The 15,039-nt window shown below is 38.7% G+C and overlaps 1 protein-coding gene across 1 annotated transcript in view; it reads right to left on the bottom strand.

Moving 5' to 3' along the window:
* Positions 1-15,039, bottom strand: part of Oseg6 (intraflagellar transport protein Oseg6) — a 690,115-nt gene that overhangs the window by 225,595 nt on the left and 449,481 nt on the right. Inside the window, exon 25 of the mRNA XM_090372456.1 lies at positions 967-1,049. Coding sequence (XP_090228582.1) covers positions 967-1,049 — 83 coding nt within the window. The remainder of the gene's footprint in view (positions 1-966; positions 1,050-15,039) is intronic.

Raw genomic sequence — 15,039 nt, forward strand, 5'->3', positions numbered from 1 at the left:
CTGTAGAACTAAATAGCTTTCACTGCTTCCCCACATTACACGAATTTCTGACAGAAATAAATTCTACAGTCCATGAAGAAGTTTCTAGCACAATTTTACAGCATTACATGACTTGCAGTCACCTTTATTAGAATATTTTCCTACAACCACTGATTATAATTCTTGGATTCGAAATCTGTTTATAATTACAGTCAAACCACTTGGCCTTACTGTTACATTTATGTAACATTACAATTATGATTTCATTTTTGACTCTTATTTAAAACAACAGTTTAAGGATCTTCTGCTAAAATTTTTTTGGAGTAGTCTAATAGAAGAATACCTCAGTGTAGCTTAATGTGAAGTTCAAGTATTACTTCCTTTTCCTACAAAACTGCAACATAAAAAAACCAAATATAGGAGCAGACTTGACGCTACACCTGACATGAGGATTAAACTTTCCGGCATTATTCCTAATATTAAGTGAAATTGTTATACAAAGATGCAGAAACCCATTAAAACTCAATTTGTATTTTCATTTTAAAAATCTAATTTTTTTTGTTTTTGTATGCATATAACTTTTTTTATGTAGAACACAGTTATTGTTTTTGTATGCATATAACTTTTTTTATGTAGAACACAGTTATTAATTTTGAATGGATTTTTATGATACTTTATAATGTTTTCTGATAGAAATTATGCATTATTGATATTTTATGTTTTTATTTTGATTTTGTTTTCAAAAATAAAATATATTTGAGCATTAATTATGTATTATTTATTTCCAAAACCAAATAGCCACAAAAGAATATAAGCGTTCTGTAAATATATTATAAGCTACAACATAGTAGCTTATAATATATTTATATTATAAGCTACTATGTTGTAGCTTATAATATAAATATATGATGACAAAAAAAGTTTGACAAATGTTGGGCTATACAATTTAATAAAGTTTCAACAGCATTATTTTCAGATTGTAATTACCAATTCTTTAGCTTGATATATAATGATGTAGCCTTATCATAGTACTGTCCTTTTTCATACAGCATAGCAGCTTCACTGTATTGCTGAAAATACAAAACAAATATAGATTTAATACATAAACCTTTCATACATTTCTGCAATCTGAAAATATCCAGATGGCATAAATGTATAAAAGTTGTTGTATAACCACTATGGTAGCTGGATAACTACTACAGTGGTTATCTAACTAGTGATAGATAAAGTGGTTATCTACCAGAAAACTCTGGTAGATAACCACTATTATTTTAAATGAGATAAGAGTATAACACTCTTATCTCATTTAAAATGCTTTTATCTTGTTATAACATTGCTAGTATAAAATACATACATAGGAAAAGAAAGTACCCCCAAATAAGCTCTGGCATAACACTCTTATCTCATTTAAAATGCTCTTATATTGTTATTTCTTATCATTGCTAGTATAAAATACATGCATAAGGCAAAGTACCCCCGAATATTTAGGTTGTGTGGATTATCTCAAAAAAACCAGGAGGCTAGTGGGAGTCAGAAGTGTTCAAAGCCGCTAAGTGGATTTTCTTATTTATCGATTTGAAATTATTGTTTTTTCTAAAACTTTTAATTTAAATTTAGTAGTATAGCATTATTTTGTGATTTTTCTGATTAATCTGGTGTATTTATTCTTTACTCGGCCTTGTAATTGCATAAAAGTATCGCTAAGGGTATCAAATCCAATCCACATGGTACAAGTTGCAGCTCTGCAAAACGAGAAGTTTTTTAGCCGCTTTATTGACCAATTGTTACATTAAAATTATTTTCAATAAATAGCGTATAGAACTAGTCAGAATTCCTTAGTTTATTCTGAATTGAGACAGCGAGATTTAGAAGTTAATTAATACTTAAGTGTCTGTAGATTTACCATTCGTAACTTGCCGCCATTGTTATACAACACGTTATATCCCGAACTAGATAGTGTAACCTTAGTATAGTATAGTATATAATATAATATTGCCAATTAATCAGTAAAATCTATTAATCTTGCTAAATTTCATTGTCAATTAAATTGTACTTTTAACTAAATACATATAACGACTTAGATCACAAACGTAACATAATTAATTAATACATAACTTGATACGGAAGTTATATAAACGGAACTCGTAGATAATACATGATACTGAAAAATATATATAGCATTATAAATGTGTTGGGATATAAGTTTAGGGTTATAATTTTGTACTGAAATTGAAATTTTATTGAAATTAAATTGAAATCATGATTCAGACCGGAGCAGCAAAGCAAAAGGATCAAGCTAATGGGAGTGCTGTGACTCAGGGGAGAACTGAGGCGGGCAGTTGCCCTCTGAATCACAGCCTTTTAAAATGCACTGCTTGCATCATGCTTGTGGAGCAATCAGGTATGGGACATGATATTGCCATGGGGATATCTTTGTGTGTTCACGATGTAAGGAGTGTAAGGAAATCAGGCGATAACTCAGCATTGTTATGGGCCTATATGAGAGCTTGAAGGACAGGGTGGATGCCCTCGAAAGATCTAAATTGAGGAGCCCATCAAGCTCTCAGCTGCCCACATCAACGCCAGAGCTTGCACTTGATAGTTGTACACGTTGGCACCAATGATATTAAGAGTAGGAGACCAGCGGAATTACTTAACAAGTACAGGTCACTGTTGAACAAAAGCTGAGAATTAGGGTTGAATTTGAAAGTGTCTGCAATTCTGCTCAGACACGATAGGAAGGAGTATATGATGAGAGCCTTGTCGATCAATTTGGCCCTGGAAAGATTGTGCAAGGCTCAAGGGGTAGAATTTTTTTCAGCCTGGACTGTACTTGTTAACAGGAGAGACTGCTTCTACAGGGATGGGATACACTTAAATAGAAAGGGTGCAAGAATATTTGCTGATGCTATCGAGGCAGTGTTAGGTGGGTCGGAAAACTGCTAGCTTGGGGGGAGACAAAGACCAATAAATTGACAGTAGCCACTGGCAGAGGTGAAAGAGATTCTTGAACTGCTTCTATTAGAATGAGCAGAAGCCTGAAAAACAAGATGCATGATATTTCAGAGACTGCTGGGAGCCATTGCGGTACAAGTAAACACATGGGTTGTGTTAGGGTAGCTAAGAATAGAAACAGGTGCAGGTATACTTGGTGTACACCAATGCTAGGAGTTTAGTAAATAAATTTGATGAATTTGAGGTATTGCTCAAAACATCAAAGGCAGATATTGTTGGGATATCAGAGACGTGGTGTCACACAGATATAAGGGATGCAGAACTGGAATTTGGGGAGTACAACGTCTACAGAAAGGATAGACAGGATAGGAAGGGGGGAGGGGTTATGCTATTAGTTAAGAAACACATAAAAACCAAGGAAGTGAAGCCAGTCGACATCGCTGGACAGTGCAGTCAGTTTGGTGTGACATAAGCATTGGGAGATCAAAATTGAGAGGAGTGTGCTATAGGCCTAATGACTCTGATGAGTATTATAAGAAACTGTACAGGGAAATAGAGTGGGCCAGTAAATCAGAGAGTCTTATAATGGGAGATTTTAATTTCCCAGATACTGACTGGAATTTGGGGGCTGGTCACTCACACACTAGCAGGGCTTTTGTGGATTTATTGGATGATTGTTTTCTACATCAGCATGTTTGGGAGGCAACTAGAGGGAGTAATACTCTTGATTTGATTATCAGCAGGGATTCTTCATGCATTAAGAATCTGCAGATAAATGAACCACTAGGTGGCAGTGATCACAGTGTGCTGAAGTGGGATTTACTCAAAGAGGTAACTACCATTAGGGGTAAAGGGAAGGGTTATTGCTTCCGTAAAGGCGACTATGATGGACTGAGACAGTATTTAAATTCTATACAGTGGGACCAACTGATGATGTTACCAACAGCAAATTCAAAATGGGAAGCATTCAAAGAACTTATCTTGGAAGCTACTAGGCTTTACATACCAACTAAGAAATATTGTTCAAGGTTTAGGCCAAAATGGATGTCAGTTGAACTAATGAGGCATATGGCAGAGAAAAAAAATGCATGGGATACTTACAAATTAACACATGACACAGAAGCCTATGATAGATACAAGTTGATATGCAACCAAGTTACAAAGGAGGTTAGGCAGGCGAAGGCAGATTACGAGAAATCCTTGGCAAGGGATGCAAAGAAAAATAGCAAAGAGTTCTTTACTTATGTAAACTCTAGAAGGAAGGGGATGAATCAGATTGGTCCACTTGATATTGATGGGTCAACTGTTGTTCAAGATAAACACAAGAAAGGCACCGGGGTGAATGGGATCTATCCAGTTATATTAAAGGAGGCAGCAAAGGAAGTAAGCAAACCCTTAGCCATAATTATGAGAGCTTCCTTGGACTCAGGGGAGGTACCGTTAGACTGGAAATGTGCAAATGTGACCCCAATTCACAAAGGAGGATCAAAGGCTGACACAAGTAATAATAGACCTGTGAGCTTAACTTCTGTTCCAGGAAAATTAATGGAGGCGCTGGTTAAAGAAGCACCGCAGGATCATTTAGACAAGACTTCAGTTATAGCTCGGACACAGCATGGTTTTGTTAAGGGGAAGTCTTGCCTGACCAATTTGATTGGATACTATGTTGCAGTCACAAAAGAACTGGATGCAGGGAATAGCTTTGATATTATATACTTGGATCTTAGAAAGGCTTTTGATACTGTTGCACATGGAAGACTGCTACACAAATTGGAGCAGTGTGACATTGGAGGCAAATTGCTGCTATATATAAAGGGGTGGTTGAGGGGGAGAAGACAGAGAGTGGTAATCAATGGACACTGCTCATCGTGGACTAATGTTATTAGTGGAGTCCCTCAGGGCTCAGTGTTGGGTCCATTATTGTTTTCTGTATTTATAAATGATATTGATGATGGTATATCAAGCTTAATGTCCAAGTTTGCAGACGATACAAAGGTTGGCAGGGTTGTCAAGGACACTACTGACACTATGCTGCTGCAACAGGATCTGGAAAGGTTGAGCAGACGGGCTGAGAGGTGGCAAATGAAGTTTAACATTGACAAATGTAAAGTACTATACATGGGAAACAGCAACCCAAGAGCAACGTATCAACTCTGTGGTACTACACTGACAGTGGTAGAGAATGAAAGGGACTTGGGGGTGGTTGTGCAGGTAGATATGAAGTTCTCTGAGCAGTGCAGACGGGCTGCAAGAGTAGCTCATGGAGTATTGTCAATGATATACAGGAATTTTTCCAGCAGGGATAAGGAGGTGATTATTCCCTTGTATAAGGCAATGGTCAGGCCACACCTAGAGTACTGTGTACAGGTCTGGAGGCCTCATTTCAAGAAGGATGTAGAACTGCTGGAACGAGTACAGAGAAGGGCAACAAGATTAGTGAATGGAACAAAGGGGTGCTCTTACGAAGAAAGGCTTAAGTTTTGCAAATTACAGTGTCTGGAGACTAGGCACCAGCGAGGTGATCTGATAGAGGTGTATAAAGCCTTGAATGGTTTGAGCATGCTCAATGCTGATGGGATTCTTCCTCTCGCTCAGAATAATCACCTGAGAGGGCATAAATTCAAATTGAGGAAAGACAGATGTAGGATAGACGTGCGGAAATTTGCCTTTAGCCAGTGGGTGGTTGGTTGGTGGAACAGACTTCCATCCCTTGTAGTGGAGGTTGATAGCCTAAATAAGTTTAAGGCTCAGCTGGACAAGTATTTTGAACGAACAGAGGGGTGAAGTGGAAGTGGGGTTTTTTTTGGCTGATGCTGCATAAGCTTGCTTTCTTGCATCAAATGCCTCTACTAATGCTAATGCTAATCACGCAACACATGGCAACCCCTAAGGCAGAATGCGCTGGTCCCACAGGAACTAGTAGTTGTTGGTGACTCTATTGTCAGGGAAACGGGGAACATGCTTTGTAAAAAGGATAGGTGGAACAGGACCAGGGTATGTCTGCCAGGGTCAAAGGTCGATGACATTGTAGAGCGGATATCATCTTTTAAGGGCACAAAAGGTGATATAATTGCACATGTTGGCACTAATGATATTAAGAGTAGGAGACCGGCAGAAATAGTTAACAATTATAGGTCACTGTTGAAAAAAAGACGTGAATTAGGGTTGTATTTGAAAGTGTCTGCAATTCTGTCCATACACGATAGGAGGGAGTATAGGTTGAGAGCCTTGTTGATCAATTCAGCCCTGGACAGATGGTGCAAGGCTCAAAGGATAGAATTTTTTTCAGCCTGGTCTGTACTTGTTAACAAGAGAGACTGCTTCTACAGTGATGGGATACACTTAAATAGAAAGGGTGCAAGAATATTTGCTGATACTATCGAGGCAGTGTTAGGTGGGTCGAAAAACTGCTAGCTTGGGGAAATACAATAACTAATAGATTAACAGTAGCCACTGGCAGAAGTGAAAGTGATTCTTGCATTGCTTCTATTGGAATGAGCAGCAGCCCGGAAAACAAGATGGAAGTTATTTCAGAGATTGCTGGGAGTCATTGTGGTACAAGAAAACACATGGGTTGTGTTAGGGTAGCTAAGAACAGGAACAGGTGCATGTATACTTGCATATACACAAATACTAGGAGTTTGTAAATAAATTTGATGAATTTGAGATATTGCAAAAAACATCAAAGGCAATACAGTAAACCCCCGCTATTCGCGGGGGTTACGTTCCTGAGAAATGTCGTGAATACCGAAAACGCGAATAGTGAGTTATTGCTCCCATAATAATAAAGGGGTTCCGTTCCAAAGTATGAAATATATAAGGAAAACTAGTCTAAAATTTTGTCTATATGTATTATATGTACCTTCATAATATGACTATGTACATAGACAGTACATAGTGAAATGCAAGCATATGGCATCGAAATGAAAATAAGAAACAATTTAATATTAAATGTAATATTTATTAGAAATTTCAAACCAGCGCCTTTGCTAGCAAAAAAACTTATCCCGCCAGTGCTATCACCAGTTTCGCTAAAGTGTTGATAAAGGAGTTTTGCCTTTTCACGAATGATGAGTGAACTTAACAGAATTTTATTTTGAGTTCGGTCTTCTATCCACAGATTTAAAGCCTTTTCCATTTTTTTTTTTTCTAATTTAACACCACGAGTTACAGAGCAAATTTTTGAAGCAATTAGCGCGTTTTCACGGACACTACGGCGGATTTTTTCTTCCGATTTTTGGATTGATCGTACCGTTGACTCATTGATTTTATAATGTTTTGCCACTGAAGAGAGACACTTTCACCATTAGAAATTTTATCTAATAACTCAATTTTATTCGCTAATGTCATCACCTTCTTTGCTATTTTCACATTTCTCTTGTTATTCGTAGCCATATTTTTGTAGGGGTTAGAAAGAACTTGTCCACAATAAAGTCACTTTCCTTCCGTTAAAAAACTCGAAAAGGTCTGTTTTACACTGCAAAACGGTAGATTTGTCATTTTTGTAAGCATATCAATTTATAAATTGATAATGGCTGCAGTTTACCTTTTACTGAAAAAATATTGCGCATCAAGGGAAAAAAATAAACGCAAAGATAAAAAAAAAATGATAATAAGATCAATTTATAAGCATATAAATTAAAAGCAAACGACGAAACCTTGCATGGCAAGCGCCTAACACATACCGAACAAGGATTAGCGAGAAACATCCACGCTCACGATTTTGTCAACTATCTCCCCCCACCCACTGAGCGCTGTTTTGACCGGCAAAGATAATTTTAGCCACGCTCATGTTTTTTTATGGCGGAAAATATTCGTGGCGCTTTAAAATTCACATTTTTTTTAGGTTTCATTTTATATTAAATCGGCGATCGCGAATACGCGAAACCGCGAATACAGATACCGCGAATAGCGGGGGTTTACTGTATATATTTGTTGGGATATCAGAAATGTGGTATTACACAGATATAAAGAAGGCAGAACTGGAATCTGGGGAGTACAATGGGTACAGGAAAGATAGACAGGATAGGAAGGGAGGAGGGGGTTATGCTATTAGTTAAGAAACACATAAAATCCAAGGAAGTGAAGCCAGTCGACATTGCTGGACAGTGCAGTGTCAAGTCAGTTTGGTGTGACATAAGCATTGGGAGATCAAAATTGAGCGTAGAAGTGTGTTATAGGCCTAATGACTCTGATGAGTAAAATAGGAAACAGTACAGGAAAATAGAGTGGACCAGTAAATCAGAGAGTTTTATAATGGGAGATTTTAATTTCCCAGATATTGACTGAAATTTGCAGGTTGGTCACTCATACACTAGCAAGAGTTTTGTGGATTTATTGGATGATTGTTTTCTACATCAGCATGTTCGGGAGGCAACTAGAGGGAGTAATACTCTTGATCTGATTATCAGTAGTAATTCTTCATGCATTAAGAATCTGTGGATAAAGGAACCACTACGTGGCAGTGGTCACAATGTGCTGATGTGGGATTTACTCAAAGAGGTAACTACCATCAGGTGTAACGGGAAGGGTTTTTGCTTTCGTAAAGGCGACTACGGCGGTCTGAGACAGTATTTAAATTCTATATGGTGGGACCAACTGATGATGTTACCAACAGCACATTCAAAATGGGAAGCATTGAAAGAATTTATCTTGGAAGCTACTAGGCTTTACATACCAACTAAGAAATATTGTTCAAGGTTTAGGCCTAAATGGATTGGATGTCAGATGAACTAATCAGACATATGGCAGAGAAGAAAAATGCATGGGATACATAAATTAATGGGTGACATGGAAGCCTATGATAGATATAAGCTTGTCTGTAGCCAAGTCACAAAGGAGAATAGGCAGGCAAAGGCAGATTATGACAAATCTTTTTCAAAGGATGCAAAGAAAAACAGCAAAGAGTTCTTTACCTATGTAAACTCTAGAAGGAGAGGGATGAATTAGATTGGTCCACTGGATATTGATGGTTCAACTGTTGACAATCCTGCTCAGGTGGCTAACAAACTAAATGAGTATTTTGCATCTATATTCATACATGAGGAGTTATTCAGGGAGGGGAATGCCAGAGGTGAATTAAACTTTGACAGTGAGCTAGATGATTTTGTAATAACTGAGAGGAAATGGAGGAGAAATTGTTGAAGATAAACATAAAAAATGCGCCTGGGGTAATGGGATCTTCGAGAGAGAGAGAGAGAGAGAGAGAGAGAGAGAGAGAGAGAGAGAGAGAGAGAGAGAGAGAGAGAGAGAGAGAGAGAGAGAGAGAGAGAGAGAGAGAGAGAGAGAGAGAGAGAGAGAGAGTCATGATCGGTGTTGTGATTGTAATTTGGTTAAGAGCTCTTTGGCTCTAAATTCATTTGTTTCCAACTCTGCTACTTTTAGCCCCAAAGGTTGGTTTATCCCCTAGGTTACCAGCCCTACCACAAGGAGGCAGGAGCAGTGCTACCAGTGATCAAGTAGTTGGTTAGTAATAAATATAAAGACTTGGAAAAGAAAGGTGAATTTCTTTCTGGGTTTTTACTTTTGACCTCTAAAGTGCAAAACCACTTAAAGTAAACAAAAGAATAGGTACACTAGAAAAGAAACAAAACTATATCACTTTGGAGAGCACTTTATAATCGCAGTAAGAAAACCGTTTGTCACTATCGCTTGGCACTCGGGGCCGTGGGTGCAGTCTCTCAAGAACTCAATATCATGTGGTTTACGTGTGTGTGTGTGTGTCTTATCTCATAACACATCAGCAGTGCATTGCAGTGGCCCAGACAACCATCCAGCACAATACAGGAATAGCTAGACCATTATCCATAAGGACTGTGCTGGACATTAGCTCATATAGGCTATGGCAGTTGATAGCAGTCATGCTCACTGTGAGACACAAGAAACTATGCCTTGCATGGGCACATTCAGGACCAACAAGTAGAAATCTGTCCCCTGGTCTGATGAATCCCATTTCCAGCACTATCATGCTAATCGGTGTATCTGCATTTGGAGAAAGCAACATGAGGCCATGACTGCACCATTAATTAATGGCTCGATGGGGACACCCACCTTTCAATTGTAGCGAACCAAGTACACTCCTTTATGATAGTGCATCTAGAAAATCTAGCATTTATCAAGACGTGCTTCATCAATGATAGCATTAGCGTTAGTAGAAGCATTTGATGCAAGAAAGAAAGCTTATGCAGCATCAGCCAAAAAAAAAAAAAAAACCACTTCCACTTCACCCCTCTGTTCGTTCGAAATACCTGTCCAGCTGAGCCTTAAACTTATTTAGGCTATCAACTTCCACGACAAGGGATGGAAGTCAGTCCCACCAACCAACCACCCGGTGGCTAAAGGCAAATTTCTCCACGTCTATCCTACATCTGTCTTTTCCTCAATTTGAATTTATGCCCTCTCAGGTGATTATTCTGAGCAAGAGGAAGAATCCCATCAGCATTGAGCATGCTCAAACCATTCAAGGCTTTATACACCTCTATCAGATCACCTCGCTTGTGCCTAGTCTCCAGACATGTAATTTGCAAAACTTAAGCCTTTCTTCATAAGAGCACCCCTTTGTTCCATTCACTAATCTTGTTGCCCTTCTCTGTACTCGTTCCAGCAGCTCTACATCCTTCTTGAAATAAAGCCTCCAGACCTGTATACAGTACTCTTGGTGTGGCCTCCATTGCCTTATACAAGTCAATATTCGCCTCCTTATCCCTGCTAGAAATATTCCTATATATCATTGACAATACACCATGAGATACGCTTACAGCCCGTCTGCACTGTCAGAGAACTTCATATCTGCCTGCACAATTACCGCAAGTCATTTTCATTCTCTATCACTATCAGTGTAGTACCAGAGTTGATACGTTGCTGTTTCCCATATGTAGTACTTTACATTTGCCAATGTTAAACTTCATTTGCCACCTTTCAGCCCATCTGCTCAACCTTTCCAGATCTTGTTGCAGCAGCATAGTGTCAGTAGTGTTCTTGACAACCCTACAAACCTTCGTATCATCTGCAAACTTGGACATTAAGCTTGATATACCATCATCAATATCATTTATAAATACAGAAAACAATAATGGACCCAACGCTGAACCCTGAGGGACTCCACTGATAACATTTGTCCACGATGAGCAGTGTCCATTGATTACCACTCTCTGTCTTCTCCCCCTCAACCCCTTTATCCATAGAAGCAAATTGCCTCCAATGCCACACTGCTCCAATTTGTGCAGCAGTCTTCCATGTGCAACAGTATCAAAAGCCTTTCTAAGATCCAAGTATATAATATCAAAGTTATTCCCTGCATCCAGTTCTTTTGTGACTGAATCATAGTATCTGATGAAAATGGTCAGGCAAGACTTCCTCTTAACAAAACCATGCTGTGTCCGAGCTATAACTGAAGTCTTGTCTATATAATCCTGCAGTGCTTCTTTAACCAGTGCCTCCATTAATTTTCCTGGAATATAAGTTAAACTCACAGGTCTATAATTACTTGTGTCAGCCTTTGATCCTCCTTTGTGAATTGGGGTCACATTTGCACATTTCCAGTCTCTGGGCACCTCCCTTGAGTCCAAGGAAGCTCTCATGATTATGGCTAAGGGTTTGCTTACTTCCTTTTCTGCCTCCTTTAATATAACTGGATAGATCCCATCCACCCCAGATGCCTTTCTTATCTTTATCTTCAACAATTTCTCCTCCACTTTACTCTCAGTTATTAAAAGATTCTATAGCTTACTGCCAGAGTTCAATACACCTCTGGCATTCCCCTCGCTGAATAACTCCTCATGCGTGAATATCGATGCAAAATATTCATTTAGTTTGGTAGCTACCTGAGCAGGATCATCAACAGTTGACCCATTGATATCAAGTGGCCCAATCTGATTCATCCCGTTCCTTCTAGAGTTTACATAAGTAAAGAACTCTTTGCAGTTTTTCTTTGCATCCCTTGCCAAAGATTTCTCGTAATCCGCCTTCGCCTGCCTAACCTCCTTTGTAACTTGGTTCCAGATCAACTTATATCTATGATAGGCTTCTGTGCCACGTGTTAATTTGTATGTGGTGCATCCATAGCCAGGTGGGAAGGAGCAGCAGTGAGTAGGACACGCTTCTTGATTAGACCATGATTCGAGCCCATCACCATCAAATACGGAGGATGCGGAAAGTTCAGGGAATGACCACCGCATATCCCTGAGCAATATTGCCTTAGTTGCTAATGCTCCTAAAAACCAAATAACAAACAAACAAACAATTTGCATGTATCCCATGCATTTTTCTTCTCTGCCATATGTCTCATTAGTTCATCTGACATCCATTTAGGCCTTAATGTTGAACAATATTTCTTAGTTGGTATGTAAAGCCTAGTAGCTTCCAAGATATAAGTTCTTTGAATGCTTCCCATTTTGAATTTGCTGTTGGTAACATCATCAGTTGGTCCCACTGTATAGAATTTAAATACTGTCTCAGTCCATCGTAGTTGCCTTTATGAAAGCAATAACCGTTCCCTTTACTCCTAATGGTAGTTACCTCTTTGAGTAAATCCCACTTCAGCACACTGTGATCACTGCCACCTAGTGGTTCATTTATCTGCAGATTCTTAATGCATGAAGAATCACTACTGATAATCAAATCAAGAGTACTACTCTCTCTAGTTTCCTTCCGAATATGCTGATGTAGAAAACAATCATCCAATAAATCCACAAAAGCCTTGCTAGTGTGTGAGTGACCAGCCCCCAAATTCCAGTCCGTATCTGGGAAATTAAAATCCCCCATTATAAGACTCTCTAATTTACTGGCCCACTCTATTTCCCTGTACAGTTTCTTATTATAATCATCAGAGTCATTAGGCCTATAGCACACTCCTACTCTCAATTTTGATCTCCCAATGCTTATGTCACACCAAACTGACTCGACACTGCACTGTCCAGCGATGTCGACTGGCTTCACTTCCTTGGATTTTATGTGTTTCTTAACTAATAGCATAACCCCTCCTCCCTTCCTATCCTGTCTATCCTTTCTTTAGACGTTTTACTCCTCAAATTCCAGTTCTGCATTCCTTATATCTGTGTGACACCACGTCTCTGTTATCCCAACAATATCTGCCTTTGATGTTTTGGGTAATACCTGAAATTCATCAAATTTATTTACTAAACTCCTAGCATTGGTGTACACGCAAGTACACATGCACCTGTTTCTATTCTTAGCTACCCTAACACAACCCATGTGTTTACTTGTACCGCAATGACTCCCAGCAGTCTCTGAAATATCCTGCATCTTGTTTTTCAGGCTTCTGTTCATTCCAATAGAAGCAGTGCAAGAATATCTTTCACTTCTGTTAGTGGCTACTGTTAATCTATTAGTCTTTGTCTCCCCCCAAGCTAGCAGTTTTCCGACCCACCTAATACTGCCTCAATAGCATCAGCAAATATTCTTGCACCCTTTCTATTTAAGTGTATCCCATCCCTGTAGAAGCAGTCTCTCCTGTTAACAAGTACAGTCCAGGCTGAAAAAAATTCTACCCCTGGAGCCTTGCACAATCTTTCCACGGCTGAATTGATCGACAAGGCTCTCATCACATACTACCTCCTATCGTGTCTGGGCAGAATTGCAGATACTTTCAAATTCAACCCTAATTCACGGCTTTGTTTTCAACAGTGACCTGTACTTGTTAAGTAATTCTGCCAGTCTCCTACTCTTGATATCATTAGTGCCAACGTGTACAACTATATCACCTTTTGTGCCCTTAAAAGATGATATCCGCTCTACAACATCATCAACCTTTGCCCCTGGCAGACTACCCTGGTCCTGTTCCACCTATCCTTTTTAGAAAGCATGTTCCCCGTTTCCCTGATAATAGAGTCACCAACAACTACTAGTTCCTCTGGGACCAGCGCATTCTGCCTTGGGGGTTGCCGTTGTGTTGCGTGATGACCAAGTGGAAGCCTTGGTGTTGATGTGGGCAGCTGAGAGCTTGATGGGCCCCTCAATTTAGTTCCTTCTAGGGCATCCACCCTGTCCTTCAAGCTCTCATATAGGCCCATAACAACGCTGAGTTGTTGTGATTTCGATATACTCCTTGCATCGCGCGCACACACAAAGACATCCCCCAAGGCAATATCATGTTCCGTACCTGAATGCTCCACAAACATCATGCAAGCAGTGCATTTTAAAAGGCTGTGATTCAGAAGGCAACTGCCCCCTCAGTTGTCCTCTGAGCCACAGCACTTCCATTAGATTGAGCTTTTTGCTTTGCTGCTCTGGTCTGAGTGATGATTTCTATTAATTTCAATTTCAGTTCAAAATTATAACCCTAAACTTGTATCCTAACACAGTTATAATGGTATATATATTTTTCCGTGTCAAGTATTAATTATCTACGAGTTCCCTTTATATAACTTCCGTATTAGTTATGTATTAATCAATTATGTTGCGTTTGTAATTTAAGTCGTTATATGTATTTAGTTAAAAGTACAATTTAATTGACAATGAAGTTCAACAAGTTTAATAGATTTTACCGATCAACCAACAATATTATAACCTATACTATACTAATGCTATCTAGTTCGGTATATATAGTATCGTATGACAAAGGGGGCAAGTTACCTACGGTAAATCTACGGACACTTAAGTATTAATTAACTTTCAAATCTCGCTGTTGCAATTCAGAATAACTAACGATCCTTACTAGGTCTATAAGCTACTTACAGAAAATAATTTGATGTAAAAAATATTCAATAAAACGGCTAAATATGGCTAAAAAACTTCTCGTTCAGTAGAGTTGTAACTTGTAACACGTGGATTTGATACCCTTACTGATACTTTTATGCAATTACAAGGTCGAGTAAAGAATAAATACACCAGATTCATCAGAAAATCGCAAAATAATGGTACACTACTAAATTTAAATGAAAAGTTTTAGAAAAACAATAATTTCAAATTAAAAAATAAGAAAAATCCACTTAGAGCTTTGAACACGTCTGGCTCCTACTAGCCTTATCAGCAGACAGATGATATTGATGAAGGTATATCAGGCTTAGTGTCGAATATTGTAGATGATACAAAGGTTGGCAGGGTTGTTAATGACAGTAATGGCAGTGTGCTACTGCAACGGGATCT

The sequence above is a fragment of the Mastigoproctus giganteus genome, chromosome 1, assembly GCF_048544385.1.
Source record: "Mastigoproctus giganteus isolate SK-2022 chromosome 1, ASM4854438v1, whole genome shotgun sequence".
Lineage (NCBI taxonomy): Eukaryota > Metazoa > Arthropoda > Arachnida > Uropygi > Thelyphonidae > Mastigoproctus > Mastigoproctus giganteus.